The 24269-nt window shown below is 43.3% G+C and overlaps 1 protein-coding gene across 1 annotated transcript in view; it reads left to right on the top strand.

The window, feature by feature from the left end:
• LOC140425873 (collagen alpha-6(VI) chain-like) overlaps positions 1–24269 on the top strand; it is an 87458-nt gene that overhangs the window by 10733 nt on the left and 52456 nt on the right. The window contains exons 4-14 of the mRNA XM_072510253.1: positions 6416–6526; positions 6637–6673; positions 10004–10093; positions 12883–13091; positions 13479–13589; positions 13700–13736; positions 17065–17154; positions 19944–20152; positions 20540–20650; positions 20761–20797; positions 24126–24215. Coding sequence (XP_072366354.1) covers positions 6416–6526; positions 6637–6673; positions 10004–10093; positions 12883–13091; positions 13479–13589; positions 13700–13736; positions 17065–17154; positions 19944–20152; positions 20540–20650; positions 20761–20797; positions 24126–24215 — 1132 coding nt within the window. The remainder of the gene's footprint in view (positions 1–6415; positions 6527–6636; positions 6674–10003; positions 10094–12882; positions 13092–13478; positions 13590–13699; positions 13737–17064; positions 17155–19943; positions 20153–20539; positions 20651–20760; positions 20798–24125; positions 24216–24269) is intronic.

The following is a 24269-nucleotide window of genomic DNA, read 5'->3' on the forward strand; positions in this document are numbered from 1 at the left end:
GAACCCAGTAACCTCACCCAACACTAAGGGGAATTTTGGACACTAAGGGCAATTTATCATGGCCAATCCAGCTAACCTGCACATCTTTGGACTGTGGGAGGAAACCAGAGCACCCGGAGAAAACCCACGCACACACGGGGAGGATGTGCAGACTCCACACAGACAGTGACCCAAGCCGAAATCGAACCTGGGACCCTGGAGCTGTGAAGCAATTGTGCTATCCACAATGCTACCGTGCTGCCCTTTGAGAACTAAGGAAGTGGGCAGGGAACAGCACAGGGATTGGGAATTGAAAGATGGAGAGGAAAATATGAAGGTAAAGTGAATGTCGAATCTGGAAGGTGAGGATAACTGAAAGAAAAGAAAAAAATTGGGGAAGAGATTTGGGGCGAGTAATTCGGAGAGGCAGATGAGAGAGAGAGATAGAGAGAGTGAGGGGATTGGGGAAGTTACAGGAAGAAAATTGGGGGTGCGGGGAAGGGAGAGAAAATATGGCAGGCAGAACGTAAGTCTACGAGTATGGTCCTTCCGCACACCAATATAAAAGTCAGAGGCAAGTGTGCTTCAAATGGCCAGCTCACTCTTCAGCCATTTAACTACAATAGGGCCTTTAATTTGCTCATCCAGAACTTCTGCCCCCATCCAAGAAGATATCCTTCCTCCGGGAGCTGCCATGCAATCAGATAGTCAGCAGTGAGTGCTCTTATCCTGCAGCACCACCAGAACCAGTGGCTATTTCTGGGACTACACTGAGTCCCAAAGAAGTGGAGTAGTACAGAGCCGGGCATTAGTTCAATGTCGGCATCTTGCCGGGACCAGACACAGCCTCCGGTGCAGAGCTTAGGGGACCAGGTAGACAGGGAAAGGGGCAAATGAAACCTGGAAGTGAGAAATGAGGAACTGAAGCAATTTAGCTCCTTTGATGTGGTGAGGAACAGACAATCATTGCAAGAGTGTTTGCAAACATTGTGGTTCGCATCAAAGAACTGTACTTGAGATGCATTCAAACGTGAAAGGAAAAATAAATAAATAATCCATCACACAGTTATGCCTGAACCTGGAAACAGTCAATCACAGGCTAGTGAGGCTTGCTCGGTTAAACTAAAAGGGTGCTTACAAAATTAATGGCTCTCAGGGAATGTGACGGTTTTCAAGTGCTGGGACTTTCTTGGAATCCTCTGACACTTATAACAGCTGCTGTTTGAAAGGCTTTTGTCTAAGGGAGGAGCTTTTAGGAAAGAGAAAGTGTTTCATCATTGATTTTTCATTGCTATCCCTGACTTCTCTTCACAGCCCACTCTGAAACCAAGTGGCAGATGACACCCAATCAAACTTCTGTAGATTCCACCTCAATTTCCCCCAGATGTTTCTTACACTGTGAGCCAACTGGCCTCAATGGACTCTGACTTCTACTCAAGTGTTTCACAAATTTAACTCTTGAAAAGACATGCCTTAGATTCTTCGTCCAAACAACGTTTTCCCTCAGCTCTTTCTTCCAGCAAGAAGTAATTTTGAGGATTGTAGAATCTCCTTAGAAGGATTTTCTATTTTGAATTGCCATGTGCTTTCAATCTTCCACACGATCTCTAAGGACACAGCCACAACAATAGATCACTATTGCTTCACAGGCATTAAGATATCACCAACCTTAGGATCACTTCAGATAACTGGCTTGTCGCTAGCCAATTCCATCAGGCCTGTACTTTTCAGCTGTCTTTAACTGGAGACTCTCTCTCTCTCTCTCATTCCCTTGCTTTAACTTCAATGAACAGTACCTTTTTTCAATTGCCAGTTCCTTTGTTCTTTTGAGTTCAGTTTACCTGGAACATCTCTTGTAATTCCTAGGTTTCTCGAACTATCTGTTCATTAGTTTCTGGGACTTGCTTCCTTCCCATGACTTCATTGTTCTGCTTCTCTGCTTCTGGCACAGTTGGGAGAGCTGTTTCTCCTCCAGCTACCTACCTACATCCAGCAGCCTTGGGTCCAGCCTTAACTAAATGCAAAAAGTCTTTCTAACTTAAAGTGGCCCCTGGTTGTGAACCAAATTCCAGTGCTCCTGTTTGATTTTTAACAATGTAAACTCTCTAATAACAATACAGACAAAGTTTGAAATGAAACCAAACCTCCCAAACATGCAAACACCATTGCTTAGCGCAAATTAAACTGAAGTGTTAAACTTTATTTCAAAAAAACATTTAATTATACTCACTTAAATCTGTACCTTTGGGCCGGATTCTGCTGCCCGCCCGCCGCATGAACGGCAACGGTGTGCCACGTAGAATGGAGATGCGTTCTCCAATGACCTCGTTCCTCATTTTCCTGTCGCCAGGTGAACGCGGCCGGAGAAACACTACCTTTACTTCTAATATCCAACAATACAAACATAGATTGCTTAAAAGTCCCTCTGCTTCCTGGCACAAATGATGAAATTGCAAACAAATCTTTTTTGTTTTATTTTCCTGCAGCGGGCAGTAATCCAGAAGTGGCGGACATCATTTTCCTAATCGATGGATCAAGTAGTATACACTCTCAAAACTTTGAACAAGTAAAAGAAGCTATAATAAGCTTTATCAACAAAAATGAGTTTGGTAAAACCAGAGTCCAAATTGGCATCATACAGTTCAGCACTAAGCCACGTTTGGAATTTCAGCTTGATCAATATGATGACAAAGCAGTATTACTGAAAGCTGTTCATCAGATTCAGCAGTTACATGGGGGTACAAATACCGGCCAAGCACTGAACTTTACAATCGACTACTTTGATAGCTCAAAAGGGGGCCGGCCTGGAATACAACAATACCTCATACTGATTACAGATGGAGAGTCAGGCGATCATGTGTCTGAAGCTGCCAGAGCCATCAGAGATAGAGGGCTTAATGTTTTTGCCATCGGTATTGGCTCTGCTAATCATGCTGAGCTTGTGACGATTTCAGGATCCCATGAAAAAGCATTTCATCTAGACAACTTTGATACCCTAAAGGACCTGGAACAATGGATTTCATTTGAAGCACACAGTCCAAATGGTGAGTTGAGAAATTTTGAATATTACTTTTTAAACTAGCAGATTGATTCCATGGTTGGAGAAAACTTTGAAGCCAGTGCTAGAATTGGGAGCCTTGCCCACTGGCAGTGAGTGGATTTGGGAATATCATGGATGCTTTGCTGTTCAATTTTCCAGTATGCGTTGATTGGTAGCAAATTTACCATCAGGGCAGACGTAGAAGATTAGGAACAACTGTGTAGTCTCCTCAAGATTGTGATAATTGTTGAGTTCCTTTTAATGCCAGAAGCCTGACATACTTCACGCAAGCAGCCACATTGAAAGGAATAATTTTGAAAACCTTAATAACGTAACAGGTTCCTCCAACAGATGACGTCTAACGGTTTTGGTGGTTGATTTGTCAGTTCCAATGAACTTGACAGTTTATCCTCTTTTTTCCCCATGCACATTTATTCCTACTTTTCACAATTCCACCAAGCAGCTGGGCTTGAAGTAGGCAGGGTGAAATAACTGAATGGTTGTGAGCAAACTGATGCTTCACTCCCTTCAGAGGTTTCCCTTTGTGTGAGGTTGTTTCCCTCATACCCAGGTGATATCACCGAAGGAACTTGAGAACTAAGGAAGTGGGCAGGGACCAGCACAGGGATTGGGAGTGGAAAGATGGAGAGGAAAGTATGAAGGAAAAGTGAATGACAATGCTGGAAGGTGAGGAGAACTGAAAGAAAAGAAAAAAATTGGGGAAGAGATTTGGGGAGAGCAATTTGGAGAGGTATACGAGAGAGAGAGATAGAGAGAGTGAGGGGATTGGGGAAGTTGCAGGAAGAAAATTGGGGGTGCGGGGGAGGGAGAGAAAATATGGGTGGCAGAACTTTACTCTACAAGTATGCTCCTTCTGCACACCAATGTAAAAGTCAGAGGCAAGTGTGCTTCAAATGGCCAGCTCACCCGTCAGCCATTTAGATACAATAGGGCCTTTAATTGGCTCAGCCAGAACTTCTGCCCCCATCCAAGTGGATATCCTGCCTCCGGGAGCTGCCATGCAATCAAATAGTCAGCAATGAGTGCTCTTATCCTGCAGCACCACCAGAACCGGTGGCCATTTCTGGGACTACACAGAGTCCCAAAGAAGTGAAGTAATATGGAGCCGAGCATTAGTTCAAGTTCAGGATCTTGCCGGCACCAGACACAGCCTCCGGTGGAGAGTTAAGGGGACCAGTTAGACAGTGAAACGGGCAAATTAAACCTGGAGGTGAGAAATGAAGAAATTAAACTATTTAGCTCCTTTGATGTGGTGAGGAGCAGACAATCATTGCAAGCGTGTTTGTAAACATTGTGGTTCGCATCAAAGAACTGTACTTGAGATGCATTCAAACGTGAAGGGAACAATAAATAAATCATCCATCAGACAGTTATGCCTGAACCTGGAAACAGTCAATCACAGGCTAGTGAGGTCTTGCTCGGTGAAGCTAAATGGGTGCTTACAAAATTAATGGCTCTCAGGGAATGTGACGGTTTTGAAGTGCTGGGGGCTTTCTTGGAATCCTCTGACACTTGTAACAGCTGCTGTTTGAAAGGCTTTTGTCTCAGGGAGCAGCTTTTAGGAAAGGAAAAGTGTTTCATCATTGATTTTTCACTGCAATCCCTGACTTCTCTTCACAGCCCACTCTAAAACCAAGTGGCAGATACACCCAATTTAACTTCTGTAGATTCCTCCTCAATTCCCCCCAGATGTTTCTTACACTGTGAGCCAACTGGCCTCAATGGGCTCTGACTTCCACTCAAGTGTTTCACAAATTTAAGTCTTGAAAAGACATGCCTTAGAATCTTCGTCCAAAGAACGTTTTCCCTCAGCTCTTTCTTCCAGCAAGAAGTAATTTTGAGGATTGTAGAATCTCCTTCGAAGGATTTTCTATTTTGAATTGCCATGTGCTTTCAATCTTCCACACGATCTCTAAGGACACAGCCACCACAATAGATCACTGTTGCTTCACAGGCATTAAGATATCACCAACCTTAGGATTACTTCAGATAACTGGCTTCTTGCTAGCCGACTCCATCAGGTCTGTACTTTTCAGCTGTCTTTAACTGGAGATTCTCTCTCTCTGTCCCTTCCTTTAACTTCAATGAACAGTACCTTTTTACAATTTCCAGGTCCTTTGTTGTTTTGACCCCCATTTTCCTGGAACATCTCTTGTAATTCCAAGGTTTCTCGAACCATTTGTTCATTAGTCTCTGGGACTTGCTTCCTTCCCATGACTTCATTGTTCTGCTTCTCTGCTTCTGGCACAGTTGGGAGAGCTGTTTCTCCTCCAGCTACCTACCTCCAGCTGCCTTGGGTCCAGCCTTAACTAAATGCAAAAAGAATTTCAAACTTAAAGTGGCCCCTGGTTGCTAAGCAAATTCCAGTGCTCCTGTTTGGTTTTTAACATGGTAAACTCTCTAATCACAAAACAGTCAAAGTTTGAAATGAAACCAAACCTCCCAAACATGCAAACACCATTGCTTAGCGCAAATTAAACTTAAGTGTTCAACTTTATTTCAAAAAAAGATTTAATTATACTCACTAAATCTGTACCTTTGGGCCGGATTCTGCTGCCCGCCCGCCGCATGAATGCCAATGTTGTGCCACGTAGAATGGAGATGGGTTCCCAATGACCTCGTTCCTCATTTTCCTGTCACCAGGTGGACGCAGCCGGAGAACCACGACCTTTACTTCTAATATCCAACAATACAAACCTAGATTGCTTAAAACTCCCTCTCCTTCCTGGCACAAATGATGAAATTGCAAACAAATCTTTTTTGATTTATTTTCCTGCAGCCGGCAGTAATCCAGAAGTGGCGGACATCATTTTCCTAATCGATGGATCAAGTAGTATACACTCTCAAAACTTTGAACAAGTAAAAGAAGCTATAATAAGCTTTATCAACAAAAATGAGTTTGGTAAAACCAGAGTCCAAATTGGTGTCATACAGTTCAGCACTAAGCCACGTTTGGAATTTCAGCTTGATCAATATGATGACAAAGCAGTATTACTGAAAGCTGTTCATCAGATTCAGCAGTTACATGGGGGTACAAATACCGGCCAAGCACTGAACTTTACAATCGGCTACTTTGATAGCTCAAAAGGGGGCCGGCCTGGAATACAACAATACCTCATACTGATTACAGATGGAGAGTCAGGTGATCAGGTGTCTGAAGCTGCCAGAGCCATCAGAGATAGAGGGCTTAATGTTTTTGCCATCGGTATTGGCGCTGCTAATCATGCTGAGCTTGTGACGATTTCAGGATCCCATGAAAAAGCATTTCATCTAGACAACTTTGATACCCTAAAGGACCTGGAAAAATGGATTTCATTTGAAGCACGCAATCCAAATGGTGAGTTGAAAAAGTTTGAATTTTTCTTTTTAAACTAGCAGATTGATTCCATGGTTGGAGAAAACTTTGAAGCCAGTGCTAGAATTGGGAGCCTTGCCACTGGCAATGGATTTGGGAATATCATGGATGCTTTGCTGTTCATCTTTCCAGTATGCGTTGATTGGTCGCAAATTTACCATCAGTGCAGACGTAGAAGATTAGTAACAACTGTGTTGTCTCCTCAAGATTGTGATAATTGTTGCGTTCCTTTTAATGCCAGGAGCCTGGCATACTTCAGCCAAGCAGTCACATTGAAAGTAAGAATTTTGAAAACCTTAACAACTTAACAGGCTTCTCCAACAGATGACGTTTAACCGTTTTGGTGGTTGATTTGTCAGTTCCAATAAACTTGACAGTTGATCCTCTTTTTTCCCCATGCACATTTATTCCTACTTTTAACAATTCCACCAAGCAGCTGGGCTTGAAGTAGGCAGGGTGAACTAACTGAATAGTTGTGAGCAAACTGATGCTTCACTCTCTTCAGAGGTTTCCCTTTGTGTGACATTGTTTCCCTCACACCCAGGTGATATCACCGAAGGAACTTTCATAGAATCATAGAATTCACAGTGCAGAAGGAGGCCATTCGGCCCATCGAATCTGCACCGGCTCTTGGAAAGAGCACCCTACCGAAGGTCAACACCTCCATTCTATCCCCAGAACCCAGTAACCTCACCCAACACTAAGGGGAATTTTGGACACTAAGGGCAATTTATCATGGCCAATCCAGCTAACCTGCACATCTTTGGACTGTGGGAGGAAACCAGAGCACCCGGAGAAAACCCACGCACACACGGGGAGGATGTGCAGACTCCACACAGACAGTGACCCAAGCCGAAATCGAACCTGGGACCCTGGAGCTGTGAAGCAATTGTGCTATCCACAATGCTACCGTGCTGCCCTTTGAGAACTAAGGAAGTGGGCAGGGAACAGCACAGGGATTGGGAATTGAAAGATGGAGAGGAAAATATGAAGGTAAAGTGAATGACGAATCTGGAAGGTGAGGATAACTGAAAGAAAAGAAAAAAATTGGGGAAGAGATTTGGGGCGAGTAATTCGGAGAGGCAGATGAGAGAGAGAGATAGAGAGAGTGAGGGGATTGGGGAAGTTACAGGAAGAAAATTGGGGGTGCGGGGAAGGGAGAGAAAATATGGCAGGCAGAACGTAAGTCTACGAGTATGGTCCTTCCGCACACCAATATAAAAGTCAGAGGCAAGTGTGCTTCAAATGGCCAGCTCACTCTTCAGCCATTTAACTACAATAGGGCCTTTAATTTGCTCATCCAGAACTTCTGCCCCCATCCAAGAAGATATCCTTCCTCCGGGAGCTGCCATGCAATCAGATAGTCAGCAGTGAGTGCTCTTATCCTGCAGCACCACCAGAACCAGTGGCTATTTCTGGGACTACACTGAGTCCCAAAGAAGTGGAGTAGTACAGAGCCGGGCATTAGTTCAATGTCGGCATCTTGCCGGGACCAGACACAGCCTCCGGTGCAGAGCTTAGGGGACCAGGTAGACAGGGAAAGGGGCAAATGAAACCTGGAAGTGAGAAATGAGGAACTGAAGCAATTTAGCTCCTTTGATGTGGTGAGGAACAGACAATCATTGCAAGAGTGTTTGCAAACATTGTGGTTCGCATCAAAGAACTGTACTTGAGATGCATTCAAACGTGAAAGGAAAAATAAATAAATAATCCATCACACAGTTATGCCTGAACCTGGAAACAGTCAATCACAGGCTAGTGAGGCTTGCTCGGTTAAACTAAAAGGGTGCTTACAAAATTAATGGCTCTCAGGGAATGTGACGGTTTTCAAGTGCTGGGACTTTCTTGGAATCCTCTGACACTTATAACAGCTGCTGTTTGAAAGGCTTTTGTCTAAGGGAGGAGCTTTTAGGAAAGAGAAAGTGTTTCATCATTGATTTTTCATTGCTATCCCTGACTTCTCTTCACAGCCCACTCTGAAACCAAGTGGCAGATGACACCCAATCAAACTTCTGTAGATTCCACCTCAATTTCCCCCAGATGTTTCTTACACTGTGAGCCAACTGGCCTCAATGGACTCTGACTTCTACTCAAGTGTTTCACAAATTTAACTCTTGAAAAGACATGCCTTAGATTCTTCGTCCAAACAACGTTTTCCCTCAGCTCTTTCTTCCAGCAAGAAGTAATTTTGAGGATTGTAGAATCTCCTTAGAAGGATTTTCTATTTTGAATTGCCATGTGCTTTCAATCTTCCACACGATCTCTAAGGACACAGCCACAACAATAGATCACTATTGCTTCACAGGCATTAAGATATCACCAACCTTAGGATCACTTCAGATAACTGGCTTGTCGCTAGCCAATTCCATCAGGCCTGTACTTTTCAGCTGTCTTTAACTGGAGACTCTCTCTCTCTCTCTCTCATTCCCTTGCTTTAACTTCAATGAACAGTACCTTTTTTCAATTGCCAGTTCCTTTGTTCTTTTGAGTTCAGTTTACCTGGAACATCTCTTGTAATTCCTAGGTTTCTCGAACTATCTGTTCATTAGTTTCTGGGACTTGCTTCCTTCCCATGACTTCATTGTTCTGCTTCTCTGCTTCTGGCACAGTTGGGAGAGCTGTTTCTCCTCCAGCTACCTACCTCCAGCAGCCTTGGGTCCAGCCTTAACTAAATGCAAAAAGTCTTTCTAACTTAAAGTGGCCCCTGGTTGTGAACCAAATTCCAGTGCTCCTGTTTGATTTTTAACAATGTAAACTCTCTAATAACAATACAGACAAAGTTTGAAATGAAACCAAACCTCCCAAACATGCAAGCACCATTGCTTAGCGCAAATTAAACTGAAGTGTTAAACTTTATTTCAAAAAAACATTTAATTATACTCACTTAAATCTGTACCTTTGGGCCGGATTCTGCTATCCGCCCGCCGCATGAACGCCAACGGTGTGCCACGTAGAATGGAGATGCGTTCTCCAATGACCTCGTTCCTCATTTTCCTGTCGCCAGGTGAACGCGGCCGGAGAAACACTACCTTTACTTCTAATATCCAACAATACAAACATAGATTGCTTAAAAGTCCCTCTGCTTCCTGGCACAAATGATGAAATTGCAAACAAATCTTTTTTGTTTTATTTTCCTGCAGCGGGCAGTAATCCAGAAGTGGCGGACATCATTTTCCTAATCGATGGATCAAGTAGTATACACTCTCAAAACTTTGAACGAGTAAAAGAAGCTATAATAAGCTTTATCAACAAAAATGAGTTTGGTAAAACCAGAGTCCAAATTGGCATCATACAGTTCAGCACTAAGCCACGTTTGGAATTTCAGCTTGATCAATATGATGACAAAGCAGTATTACTGAAAGCTGTTCATCAGATTCAGCAGTTACATGGGGGTACAAATACCGGCCAAGCACTGAACTTTACAATCGACTACTTTGATAGCTCAAAAGGGGGCCGGCCTGGAATACAACAATACCTCATACTGATTACAGATGGAGAGTCAGGCGATCATGTGTCTGAAGCTGCCAGAGCCATCAGAGATAGAGGGCTTAATGTTTTTGCCATCGGTATTGGCTCTGCTAATCATGCTGAGCTTGTGACGATTTCAGGATCCCATGAAAAAGCATTTCATCTAGACAACTTTGATACCCTAAAGGACCTGGAACAATGGATTTCATTTGAAGCACACAGTCCAAATGGTGAGTTGAGAAATTTTGAATATTACTTTTTAAACTAGCAGATTGATTCCATGGTTGGAGAAAACTTTGAAGCCAGTGCTAGAATTGGGAGCCTTGCCCACTGGCAGTGAGTGGATTTGGGAATATCATGGATGCTTTGCTGTTCAATTTTCCAGTATGCGTTGATTGGTAGCAAATTTACCATCAGGGCAGACGTAGAAGATTAGGAACATCTGTGTAGTCTCCTCAAGATTGTGATAATTGTTGAGTTCCTTTTAATGCCAGAAGCCTGGCATACTTCAGCCAAGCAGCCACATTGAAAGGAATAATTTTGAAAACCTTAATAACTTAACAGGTTCCTCCAACAGATGACGTCTAACGGTTTTGGTGGTTGATTTGTCAGTTCCAATGAACTTGACAGTTTATCCTCTTTTTTCCCCATGCACATTTATTCCTACTTTTCACAATTCCACCAAGCAGCTGGGCTTGAAGTAGGCAGGGTGAAATAACTGAATGGTTGTGAGCAAACTGATGCTTCACTCCCTTCAGAGGTTTCCCTTTGTGTGAGGTTGTTTCCCTCATACCCAGGTGATATCACCGAAGGAACTTGAGAACTAAGGAAGTGGGCAGGGACCAGCACAGGGATTGGGAGTGGAAAGATGGAGAGGAAAGTATGAAGGAAAAGTGAATGACAATGCTGGAAGGTGAGGAGAACTGAAAGAAAAGAAAAAAATTGGGGAAGAGATTTGGGGAGAGCAATTTGGAGAGGCATACGAGAGAGAGAGATAGAGAGAGTGAGGGGATTGGGGAAGTTGCCGGAAGAAAATTGGGGGTGCGGGGGAGGGAGAGAAAATATGGGTGGCAGAACTTTACTCTACAAGTATGCTCCTTCTGCACACCAATGTAAAAGTCAGAGGCAAGTGTGCTTCAAATGGCCAGCTCACCCGTCAGCCATTTAGATACAATAGGGCCTTTAATTGGCTCAGCCAGAACTTCTGCCCCCATCCAAGTGGAATCCGGGAGCTGCCATGCAATCAAATAGTCAGCAATGAGTGCTCTTATCCTGCAGCACCACCAGAACCGGTGGCCACTTCTGGGACTACACAGAGTCCCAAAGAAGTGAAGTAATACGGAGCCGAGCATTAGTTCAAGTTCAGGATCTTGCCGGCACCAGACACAGCCTCCGGTGGAGAGTTAAGGGGACCAGTTAGACAGTGAAACGGGCAAATGAAACCTGGAGGTGAGAAATGAGGAAATTAAACTATTTAGCTCCTTTGATGTGGTGAGGAGCAGACAATCATTGCAAGCATGTTTGTAATCATTGTGGTTCGCATCAAAGAACTGTACTTGAGATGCATTCAAACGTGAAGGGAACAATAAATAAATAATCCATCACACAGTTATGCCTGAACCTGGAAACAGTCAACCACAGGCTAGTGAGGTCTTGCTCGGTGAAGCTAAATGGGTGCTTACAAAATTAATGGCTCTCAGGGAATGTGACGGTTTTGAAGTGCTGGGGGCTTTCTTGGAATCCTCTGACACTTGTAACAGCTGCTGTTTGAAAGGCTTTTGTCTAAGGGAGGAGCTTTTAGGAAAGAGAAAGTGTTTCATCATTGATTTTTCATTGCTATCCCTGACTTCTCTTCACAGCCCACTCTGAAACCAAGTGGCAGATGACACCCAATCAAACTTCTGTAGATTCCACCTCAATTTCCCCCAGATGTTTCTTACACTGTGAGCCAACTGGCCTCAATGGACTCTGACTTCTACTCAAGTGTTTCACAAATTTAACTCTTGAAAAGACACGCCTTAGATTCTTCGTCCAAACAACGTTTTCCCTCAGCTCTTTCTTCCAGCAAGAAGTAATTTTGAGGATTGTAGAATCTCCTTAGAAGGATTTTCTATTTTGAATTGCCATGTGCTTTCAATCTTCCACACGATCTCTAAGGACACAGCCTCCACAATAGATCACTGTTGCTTCACAGGCATTAAGATCTCACCAACCTTAGGATTACTTCAGATAACTGGCTTCTTGCTAGCCGACTCCATCAGGTCTGTACTTTTCAGCTGTCTTTAACTGGAGATTCTCTCTCTCTGTCCCTTCCTTTAACGTCAATGAACAGTACCTTTTTTCAATTTCCAGGTCCTTTGTTGTTTTGACTCCCATTTTCTTGGAACATCTCTTGTAATTCCAAGGTTTCTCGAACCATTTGTTCGTTAGTCTCTGGGACTTGCTTCCTTCCCATGACTTCATTGTTCTGCTTCTCTGCTTCTGGCACAGTTGGGAGAGCTGTTTCTCCTCCAGCTACCTACCTCCAGCTGCCTTGGGTCCAGCCTTAACTAAATGCAAAAAGAATTTCAAACTTAAAGTGGCCCCTGGTTGCTAAGCAAATTCCAGTGCTCCTGTTTGGTTTTTAACATGGTAAACTCTCTAATCACAAAACAGTCAAAGTTTGAAATGAAACCAAACCTCCCAAACATGCAAACACCATTGCTGAGCGCAAATTAAACTTAAGTGTTCAACTTTATTTCAAAAAAAGATTTAATTATACTCACTAAATCTGTACCTTTGGGCCGGATTCTGCTGCCCGCCCGCCGCATGAATGCCAATGGTGTGCCACGTAGAATGGAGATGGGTTCCCAATGACCTCGTTCCTCATTTTCCTGTCACCAGGTGGACGCAGCCGGAGAACCACTACCTTTACTTCTAATATCCAACTATACAAACATAGATTGCTTAAAACTCCCTCTCCTTCCTGGCACAAATGATGAAATTGCAAACAAATCTTTTTTGATTTATTTTCCTGCAGCCGGCAGTAATCCAGAAGTGGCGGACATCATTTTCCTAATCGATGGATCAAGTAGTATACGCTCTCAAGACTTTGAAAAAGTAAAATCAGCTATAGAAACCTTTATCAACAAAAATGAGTTTGGTAAAACCAGAGTCCAAATTGGTGTCATACAGTTCAGCACTAAGCCACGTTTGGAATTTCAGCTTGATCAATATGATGACAAAGCAGTATTACTGAAAGCTGTTCATCAGATTCAACAGTTACATGGGGGTACAAATACCGGCCAAGCACTGAACTTTACAATCGACTACTTTGATAGCTCAAAAGGGGGCCGGCCTGGAATACAACAATACCTCATACTGATTACAGATGGAGAGTCAGGTGATCAGGTGTCTGAAGCTGCCAGAGCCATCAGAGATAGAGGGCTTAATGTTTTTGCCATCGGTATTGGCGCTGCTAATCATGCTGAGCTTGTGACGATTTCAGGATCCCATGAAAAAGCATTTCATCTAGACAACTTTGATACCCTAAAGGACCTGGAAAAATGGATTTCATTTGAAGCACGCAATCCAAATGGTGAGTTGAAAAAGTTTGAATTTTTCTTTTTAAACTAGCAGATTGATTCCATGGTTGGAGAAAACTTTGAAGCCAGTGCTAGAATTGGGAGCCTTGCCACTGGCAATGGATTTGGGAATATCATGGATGCTTTGCTGTTCATCTTTCCAGTATGCGTTGATTGGTAGCAAATTTACCATCAGTGCAGACGTAGAAGATTAGTAACAACTGTGTTGTCTCCTCAAGATTGTGATAATTGTTGCGTTCCTTTTAATGCCAGGAGCCTGGCATACTTCAGCCAAGCAGTCACATTGAAAGTAAGAATTTTGAAAACCTTAACAACTTAACAGGCTTCTCCAACAGATGACGTTTAACCGTTTTGGTGGTTGATTTGTCAGTTCCAATAAACTTGACAGTTGATCCTCTTTTTTCCCCATGCACATTTATTCCTACTTTTAACAATTCCACCAAGCAGCTGGGCTTGAAGTAGGCAGGGTGAACTAACTGAATAGTTGTGAGCAAACTGATGCTTCACTCTCTTCAGAGGTTTCCCTTTGTGTGACATTGTTTCCCTCACACCCAGGTGATATCACCGAAGGAACTTTCATAGAATCATAGAATTCACAGTGCAGAAGGAGGCCATTCGGCCCATCGAGTCTGCACCGGCTCTTGGAAAGAGCACCCTACCGAAGGTCAACACCTCCATTCTATCCCCAGAACCCAGTAACCTCACCCAACACTAAGGGGAATTTTGGACACTAAGGGCAATTTATCATGGCCAATCCAGCTAACCTGCACATCTTTGGACTGTGGGAGGAAACCAGAGCACCCGGAGAAAACCCACGCACACACGGGGAGGATGTGCAGACTCCACACAGACAGTGACCCAAGCCGAAATCGAACCTGGGACCCTGGAGCTGTGAAGCAATTGTGCTATCCACAATGCTACCGTGCTGCCCTTTGAGAACTAAGGAAGTGGGCAGGGAACAGCACAGGGATTGGGAATTGAAAGATGGAGAGGAAAATATGAAGGTAAAGTGAATGACGAATCTGGAAGGTGAGGATAACTGAAAGAAAAGAAAAAAATTGGGGAAGAGATTTGGGGCGAGTAATTCGGAGAGGCAGACGAGAGAGAGAGATAGAGAGAGTGAGGGGATTGGGGAAGTTACAGGAAGAAAATTGGGGGTGCGGGGAAGGGAGAGAAAATATGGCAGGCAGAACGTAAGTCTACGAGTATGGTCCTTCCGCACACCAATATAAAAGTCAGAGGCAAGTGTGCTTCAAATGGCCAGCTCACTCTTCAGCCATTTAACTACAATAGGGCCTTTAATTTGCTCATCCAGAACTTCTGCCCCCATCCAAGAAGATATCCTTCCTCCGGGAGCTGCCATGCAATCAGATAGTCAGCAGTGAGTGCTCTTATCCTGCAGCACCACCAGAACCAGTGGCTATTTCTGGGACTACACTGAGTCCCAAAGAAGTGGAGTAGTACAGAGCCGGGCATTAGTTCAATGTTGGCATCTTGCCGGGACCAGACACAGCCTCCGGTGCAGAGCTTAGGGGACCAGGTAGACAGGGAAAGGGGCAAATGAAACCTGGAAGTGAGAAATGAGGAACTGAAGCAATTTAGCTCCTTTGATGTGGTGAGGAACAGACAATCATTGCAAGAGTGTTTGCAAACATTGTGGTTCGCATCAAAGAACTGTTCTTGAGATGCATTCAAACGTGAAAGGAAAAATAAATAAATAATCTATCACACAGTTATGCCTGAACCTGGAAACAGTCAATCACAGGCTAGTGAGGCTTGCTCGGTTAAACTAAAAGGGTGCTTACAAAATTAATGGCTCTCAGGGAATGTGAGGGTTTTCAAGTGCTGGGACTTTCTTGGAATCCTCTGACACTTATAACAGCTGCTGTTTGAAAGGCTTTTGTCTAAGGGAGGAGCTTTTAGGAAAGAGAAAGTGTTTCATCATTGATTTTTCATTGCTATCCCTGACTTCTCTTCACAGCCCACTCTGAAACCAAGTGGCAGATGACACCCAATCAAACTTCTGTAGATTCCACCTCAATTTCCCCCAGATGTTTCTTACACTGTGAGCCAACTGGCCTCAATGGACTCTGACTTCTACTCAAGTGTTTCACAAATTTAACTCTTGAAAAGACATGCCTTAGATTCTTCGTCCAAACAACGTTTTCCCTCAGCTCTTTCTTCCAGCAAGAAGTAATTTTGAGGATTGTAGAATCTCCTTCGAAGGATTTTCTATTTTGAATTGCCATGTGCTTTCAATCTTCCACACGATCTCTAAGGACACAGCCACAACAATAGATCACTATTGCTTCACAGGCATTAAGATATCACCAACCTTAGGATCACTTCAGATAACTGGCTTGTCGCTAGCCAATTCCATCAGGCCTGTACTTTTCAGCTGTCTTTAACTGGAGACTCTCTCTCTCTCTCTCATTCCCTTGCTTTAACTTCAATGAACAGTACCTTTTTTCAATTGCCAGTTCCTTTGTTCTTTTGAGTTCAGTTTACCTGGAACATCTCTTGTAATTCCTAGGTTTCTCGAACTATCTGTTCATTAGTTTCTGGGACTTGCTTCCTTCCCATGACTTCATTGTTCTGCTTCTCTGCTTCTGGCACAGTTGGGAGAGCTGTTTCTCCTCCAGCTACCTACCTCCAGCAGCCTTGGGTCCAGCCTTAACTAAATGCAAAAAGTCTTTCTAACTTAAAGTGGCCCCTGGTTGTGAACCAAATTCCAGTGCTCCTGTTTGATTTTTAACAATGTAAACTCTCTAATAACAATACAGACAAAGTTTGAAATGAAACCAAACCTCCCAAACATGCAAGCACCATTGCTTAGCGCAAATTAAACTGAAGTGTTAAACTTTATTTCAAAAAAACATTTAATTATACTCACTTAAATCTGTACCTTTGGGCCGGATTCTGCTGTCCGCCCGCCGCATGAACGCCAACGGTGTGCCACGTAGAATGGAGATGCGTTCTCCAATGACCTCGTTCCTCATTTTCCTGTCGCCAGGTGAACGCGGCCGGAGAAACACTACTTTTACTTCTAATATCCAACAATACAAACATAGATTGCTTAAAAGTCCCTCTGCTTCCTGGCACAAATGATGAAATTGCAAACAAATCTTTTTTGTTTTATTTTCCTGCAGCGGGCAGTAATCCAGAAGTGGCGGACATCATTTTCCTAATTGATGGATCAAGTAGTATACACTCTCAAAACTTTGAACAAGTAAAAGAAGCTATAATAAGCTTTATCAACAAAAATGAGTTTGGTAAAACCAGAGTCCAAATTGGCATCATACAGTTCAGCACTAAGCCACGTTTGGAATTTCAGCTTGATCAATATGATGACAAAGCAGTATTACTGAAAGCTGTTCATCAGATTCAGCAGTTACATGGGGGTACAAATACCGGCCAAGCACTGAACTTTACAATCGACTACTTTGATAGCTCAAAAGGGGGCCGGCCTGGAATACAACAATACCTCATACTGATTACAGATGGAGAGTCAGGCGATCATGTGTCTGAAGCTGCCAGAGCCATCAGAGATAGAGGGCTTAATGTTTTTGCCATCGGTATTGGCTCTGCTAATCATGCTGAGCTTGTGACGATTTCAGGATCCCATGAAAAAGCATTTCATCTAGACAACTTTGATACCCTAAAGGACCTGGAACAATGGATTTCATTTGAAGCACACAGTCCAAATGGTGAGTTGAGAAATTTTGAATATTACTTTTTAAACTAGCAGATTGATTCCATGGTTGGAGAAAACTTTGAAGCCAGTGCTAGAATTGGGAGCCTTGCCCACTGGCAGTGAGTGGATTTGGGAATATCATGGATGCTTTGCTGTTCAATTTTCCAGTATGCGTTGATTGGTAGCAAATTTACCATCAGGGCAGACGTAGAAGATTAGGAACAACTGTGTAGTCTCCTCAAGATTGTGATAATTGTTGAGTTCCTTTTAATGCCAGAAGCCTGGCATACTTCAGCCAAGCAGCCACATTGAAAGGAATAATTTTGAAAACCTTAATAACTTAACAGGTTCCTCCAACAGATGACGTCTAACGGTTTTGGTGGTTGATTTGTCAGTTCCAATGAACTTGACAGTTTATCCTCTTTTTTCCCCATGCACATTTATTCCTACTTTTCACAATTCCACCAAGCAGCTGGGCTTGAAGTAGGCAGGGTGAAATAACTGAATGGTTGTGAGCAAACTGATGCTTCACTCCCTTCAGAGGTTTCCCTTTGTGTGAGGTTGTTTCCCTCATACCCAGGTGATATCACCGAAGGAACTTGAGAACTAAGGAAGTGGGCAGGGACCAGCACAGGGATTGGGAGTGGAAAGATGGAGAGGAAAGTATGAAGGAAAAGTGAATGACAATGCTGCAAGGTGAGGAGAACTGAAAGAAAAGAAAAAAATTGGGGAAGAGATTTGGGGAGAGCAATTTGGAGAGGCATACGAGAGAGAGAGATAGAGAGAGTGAGGGGATTGGGGAAGTTGCAGGAAGAAAATTGGGGGTGCGGGGGAGGGAGAGAAAATATGGGTGGCAGAACTTTACTCTACAAGTATGCTCCTTCTGCACACCAATGTAAAAGTCAGAGGCAAGTGTGCTTCAAATGGCCAGCTCACCAGTCAGCCATTTAGATACAATAGGGCCTTTAATTGGCTCAGCCAGAACTTCTGCCCCCATCCAAGTGGAATCCGGGAGCTGCCATGCAATCAAATAGTCAGCAATGAGTGCTCTTATCCTGCAGCACCACCAGAACCGGTGGCCACTTCTGGGACTACACAGAGTCCCAAAGAAGTGAAGTAATACGGAGCCGAGCATTAGTTCAAGTTCAGGATCTTGCCGGCACCAGACATAGCCTCCGGTGGAGAGTTAAGGGGACCAGTTAGACAGTGAAACGGGCAAATGAAACCTGGAGGTGAGAAATGAGGAAATTAAACTATTTAGCTCCTTTGATGTGGTGAGGAGCAGACAATCATTGCAAGCATGTTTGTAAACATTGTGGTTCGCATCAAAGAACTGTACTTGAGATGCATTCAAACGTGAAGGGAACAATAAATAAATAATCCATCACACAGTTATGCCTGAACCTGGAAACAGTCAATCACAGGCTAGTGAGGTCTTGCTCGGTGAAGCTAAATGGGTGCTTACAAAATTAATGGCTCTCAGGGAATGTGACGGTTTTGAAGTGCTGGGGGCTTTCTTGGAATCCTCTGACACTTGTAACAGCTGCTGTTTGAAAGGCTTTTGTCTAAGGGAGGAGCTTTTAGGAAAGAGAAAGTGTTTCATCATTGATTTTTCATTGCTATCCCTGACTTCTCTTCACAGCCCACTCTGAAACCAAGTGGCAGATGACACCCAATCAAACTTCTGTAGATTCCACCTCAATTTCCCCCAGATGTTTCTTACACTGTGAGCCAACTGGCCTCAATGGACTCTGACTTCTACTCAAGTGTTTCACAAATTTAACTCTTGAAAAGACATGCCTTAGATTCTTCGTCCAAACAACGTTTACCCTCAGCTCTTTCTTCCAGCAAGAACTAATTTTGAGGATTGTAGAATCTCCTTAGAAGGATTTTCTATTTTGAATTGCCATGTGCTTTCAATCTTCCACACGATCTCTAAGGACACAGCCTCCACAATAGATCACTGTTGCTTCACAGGCATTAAGATCTCACCAACCTTAGGATTACTTCAGATAACTGGCTTCTTGCTAGCCGACTCCATCATGTCTGTACTTTTCAGCTGTCTTTAACTGGAGATTCTCTCTCTCTGTCCCTTCCTTTAACGTCAATGAACAGTACCTTTTTTCCTTTTCCAGGTCCTTTGTTGTTTTGACTCCCATTTTCCTGGAACATCTCTTGTAATTCCAAGGTTTCTCGAACCATTTGTTCGTTAGTCTCTGGGACTTGCTTCCTTCCCATGACTTCATTGTTCTGCTTCTCTGCTTCTGGCACAGTTGGGAGAGCTGTTTCTCCTCCAGCTACCTACCTCCAGCTGCCTTGGGTCCAGCCTTAACTAAATGCAAAAAGAATTTCAAACTTAAAGTGGCCCCTGGTTGCTAAGCAAATTCCAGTGCTCCTGTTTGGTTTTTAACATGGTAAACTCTCTAATCACAAAACAGTCAAAGTTTGAAATGAAACCAAACCTCCCAAACATGCAAACACCATTGCTGAGCGCAAATTAAACTTAAGTGTTCAACTTTATTTCAAAAAAAGATTAAATTATACTCACTAAATCTGTACCTTTGGGCCGGATTCTGCTGCCCGCCCGCCGCATGAATGCCAATGGTGTGCCACGTAGAATGGAGATGGGTTCCCAATGACCTCGTTCCTCATTTTCCTGTCACCAGGTGGACGCAGCCGGAGAACCACTACCTTTACTTCTAATATCCAACTATACAAACATAGATTGCTTAAAACTCCCTCTCCTTCCTGGCACAAATGATGAAATTGCAAACAAATCTTTTTTGATTTATTTTCCTGCAGCCGGCAGTAATCCAGAAGTGGCGGACATCATTTTCCTAATCGATGGATCAAGTAGTATACGCTCTCAAGACTTTGAAAAAGTAAAATCAGCTATAGAAACCTTTATCAACAAAAATGAGTTTGGTAAAACCAGAGTCCAAATTGGTGTCATACAGTTCAGCACTAAGCCACGTTTGGAATTTCAGCTTGATCAATATGATGACAAAGCAGTATTACTGAAAGCTGTTCATCAGATTCAACAGTTACATGGGGGTACAAATACCGGCCAAGCACTGAACTTTACAATCGACTACTTTGATAGCTCAAAAGGGGGCCGGCCTGGAATACAACAATACCTCATACTGATTACAGATGGAGAGTCAGGTGATCAGGTGTCTGAAGCTGCCAGAGCCATCAGAGATAGAGGGCTTAATGTTTTTGCCATCGGTATTGGCGCTGCTAATCATGCTGAGCTTGTGACGATTTCAGGATCCCATGAAAAAGCATTTCATCTGGACAACTTTGATACCCTAAAGGACCTGGAAAAATGGATTTCATTTGAAGCACGCAATCCAAATGGTGAGTTGAAAAAGTTTGAATTTTTCTTTTTAAACTAGCAGATTGATTCCATGGTTGGAGAAAACTTTGAAGCCAGTGCTAGAATTGGGAGCCTTGCCACTGGCAATGGATTTGGGAATATCATGGATGCTTTGCTGTTCATCTTTCCAGTATGCGTTGATTGGTAGCAAATTTACCATCAGTGCAGACGTAGAAGATTAGTAACAACTGTGTTGTCTCCTCAAGATTGTGATAATTGTTGCGTTCCTTTTAATGCCAGGAGCCTGGCATACTTCAGCCAAGCAGTCACATTGAAAGTAAGAATTTTGAAAACCTTAACAACTTAACAGGCTTCTCCAACAGATGACGTTTAACCGTTTTGGTGGTTGATTTGTCAGTTCCAATAAACTTGACAGTTGATCCTCTTTTTTCCCCATGCACATTTATTCCTACTTTTAACAATTCCACCAAGCAGCTGGGCTTGAAGTAGGCAGGGTGAACTAACTGAATAGTTGTGAGCAAACTGATGCTTCACTCTCTTCAGAGGTTTCCCTTTGTGTGACATTGTTTCCCTCACACCCAGGTGATATCACCGAAGGAACTTTCATAGAATCATAGAATTCACAGTGCAGAAGGAGGCCATTCGGCCCATCGAGTCTGCACCGGCTCTTGGAAAGAGCACCCTACCGAAGGTCAACACCTCCATTCTATCCCCAGAACCCAGTAACCTCACCCAACACTAAGGGGAATTTTGGACACTAAGGGCAATTTATCATGGCCAATCCAGCTAACCTGCACATCTTTGGACTGTGGGAGGAAACCAGAGCACCCGGAGAAAACCTACGCACACACGGGGAGGATGTGCAGACTCCACACAGACAGTGACCCAAGCCGAAATCGAACCTGGGACCCTGGAGCTGTGAAGCAATTGTGCTATCCACAATGCTACCGTGCTGCCCTTTGAGAACTAAGGAAGTGGGCAGGGAACAGCACAGGGATTGGGAATTGAAAGATGGAGAGGAAAATATGAAGGTAAAGTGAATGACGAATCTGGAAGGTGAGGATAACTGAAAGAAAAGAAAAAAATTGGGGAAGAGATTTGGGGCGAGTAATTCGGAGAGGCAGACGAGAGAGAGAGATAGAGAGAGTGAGGGGATTGGGGAAGTTACAGGAAGAAAATTGGGGGTGCGGGGAAGGGAGAGAAAATATGGCAGGCAGAACGTAAGTCTACGAGTATGGTCCTTCCGCACACCAATATAAAAGTCAGAGGCAAGTGTGCTTCAAATGGCCAGCTCACTCTTCAGCCATTTAACTACAATAGGGCCTTTAATTTGCTCATCCAGAACTTCTGCCCCCATCCAAGAAGATATCCTTCCTCCGGGAGCTGCCATGCAATCAGATAGTCAGCAGTGAGTGCTCTTATCCTGCAGCACCACCAGAACCAGTGGCTATTTCTGGGACTACACTGAGTCCCAAAGAAGTGGAGTAGTACAGAGCCGGGCATTAGTTCAATGTCGGCATCTTGCCGGGACCAGACACAGCCTCCGGTGCAGAGCTTAGGGGACCAGGTAGACAGGGAAAGGGGCAAATGAAACCTGGAAGTGAGAAATGAGGAACTGAAGCAATTTAGCTCCTTTGATGTGGTGAGGAACAGACAATCATTGCAAGAGTGTTTGCAAACATTGTGGTTCGCATCAAAGAACTGTTCTTGAGATGCATTCAAACGTGAAAGGAAAAATAAATAAATAATCTATCACACAGTTATGCCTGAACCTGGAAACAGTCAATCACAGGCTAGTGAGGCTTGCTCGGTTAAACTAAAAGGGTGCTTACAAAATTAATGGCTCTCAGGGAATGTGAGGGTTTTCAAGTGCTGGGACTTTCTTGGAATCCTCTGACACTTATAACAGCTGCTGTTTGAAAGGCTTTTGTCTAAGGGAGGAGCTTTTAGGAAAGAGAAAGTGTTTCATCATTGATTTTTCATTGCTATCCCTGACTTCTCTTCACAGCCCACTCTGAAACCAAGTGGCAGATGACACCCAATCAAACTTCTGTAGATTCCACCTCAATTTCCCCCAGATGTTTCTTACACTGTGAGCCAACTGGCCTCAATGGACTCTGACTTCTACTCAAGTGTTTCACAAATTTAACTCTTGAAAAGACATGCCTTAGATTCTTCGTCCAAACAACGTTTTCCCTCAGCTCTTTCTTCCAGCAAGAAGTAATTTTGAGGATTGTAGAATCTCCTTAGAAGGATTTTCTATTTTGAATTGCCATGTGCTTTCAATCTTCCACACGATCTCTAAGGACACAGCCACAACAATAGATCACTATTGCTTCACAGGCATTAAGATATCACCAACCTTAGGATCACTTCAGATAACTGGCTTGTCGCTAGCCAATTCCATCAGGCCTGTACTTTTCAGCTGTCTTTAACTGGAGACTCTCTCTCTCTCTCTCATTCCCTTGCTTTAACTTCAATGAACAGTACCTTTTTTCAATTGCCAGTTCCTTTGTTCTTTTGAGTTCAGTTTACCTGGAACATCTCTTGTAATTCCTAGGTTTCTCGAACTATCTGTTCATTAGTTTCTGGGACTTGCTTCCTTCCCATGACTTCATTGTTCTGCTTCTCTGCTTCTGGCACAGTTGGGAGAGCTGTTTCTCCTCCAGCTACCTACCTCCAGCAGCCTTGGGTCCAGCCTTAACTAAATGCAAAAAGTCTTTCTAACTTAAAGTGGCCCCTGGTTGTGAACCAAATTCCAGTGCTCCTGTTTGATTTTTAACAATGTAAACTCTCTAATAACAATACAGACAAAGTTTGAAATGAAACCAAACCCCCCAAACATGCAAGCACCATTGCTTAGCGCAAATTAAACTGAAGTGTTAAACTTTATTTCAAAAAAACATTTAATTATACTCACTTAAATCTGTACCTTTGGGCCGGATTCTGCTGTCCGCCCGCCGCATGAACGCCAACGGTGTGCCACGTAGAATGGAGATGCGTTCTCCAATGACCTCGTTCCTCATTTTCCTGTCGCCAGGTGAACGCGGCCGGAGAAACACTACTTTTACTTCTAATATCCAACAATACAAACATAGATTGCTTAAAAGTCCCTCTGCTTCCTGGCACAAATGATGAAATTGCAAACAAATCTTTTTTGTTTTATTTTCCTGCAGCGGGCAGTAATCCAGAAGTGGCGGACATCATTTTCCTAATTGATGGATCAAGTAGTATACACTCTCAAAACTTTGAACAAGTAAAAGAAGCTATAATAAGCTTTATCAACAAAAATGAGTTTGGTAAAACCAGAGTCCAAATTGGCATCATACAGTTCAGCACTAAGCCACGTTTGGAATTTCAGCTTGATCAATATGATGACAAAGCAGTATTACTGAAAGCTGTTCATCAGATTCAGCAGTTACATGGGGGTACAAATACCGGCCAAGCACTGAACTTTACAATCGACTACTTTGATAGCTCAAAAGGGGGCCGGCCTGGAATACAACAATACCTCATACTGATTACAGATGGAGAGTCAGGCGATCATGTGTCTGAAGCTGCCAGAGCCATCAGAGATAGAGGGCTTAATGTTTTTGCCATCGGTATTGGCTCTGCTAATCATGCTGAGCTTGTGACGATTTCAGGATCCCATGAAAAAGCATTTCATCTAGACAACTTTGATACCCTAAAGGACCTGGAACAATGGATTTCATTTGAAGCACACAGTCCAAATGGTGAGTTGAGAAATTTTGAATATTACTTTTTAAACTAGCAGATTGATTCCATGG

This window comes from Scyliorhinus torazame, chromosome 6 (genome assembly GCF_047496885.1).
Source record: "Scyliorhinus torazame isolate Kashiwa2021f chromosome 6, sScyTor2.1, whole genome shotgun sequence".
Lineage (NCBI taxonomy): Eukaryota > Metazoa > Chordata > Chondrichthyes > Carcharhiniformes > Scyliorhinidae > Scyliorhinus > Scyliorhinus torazame.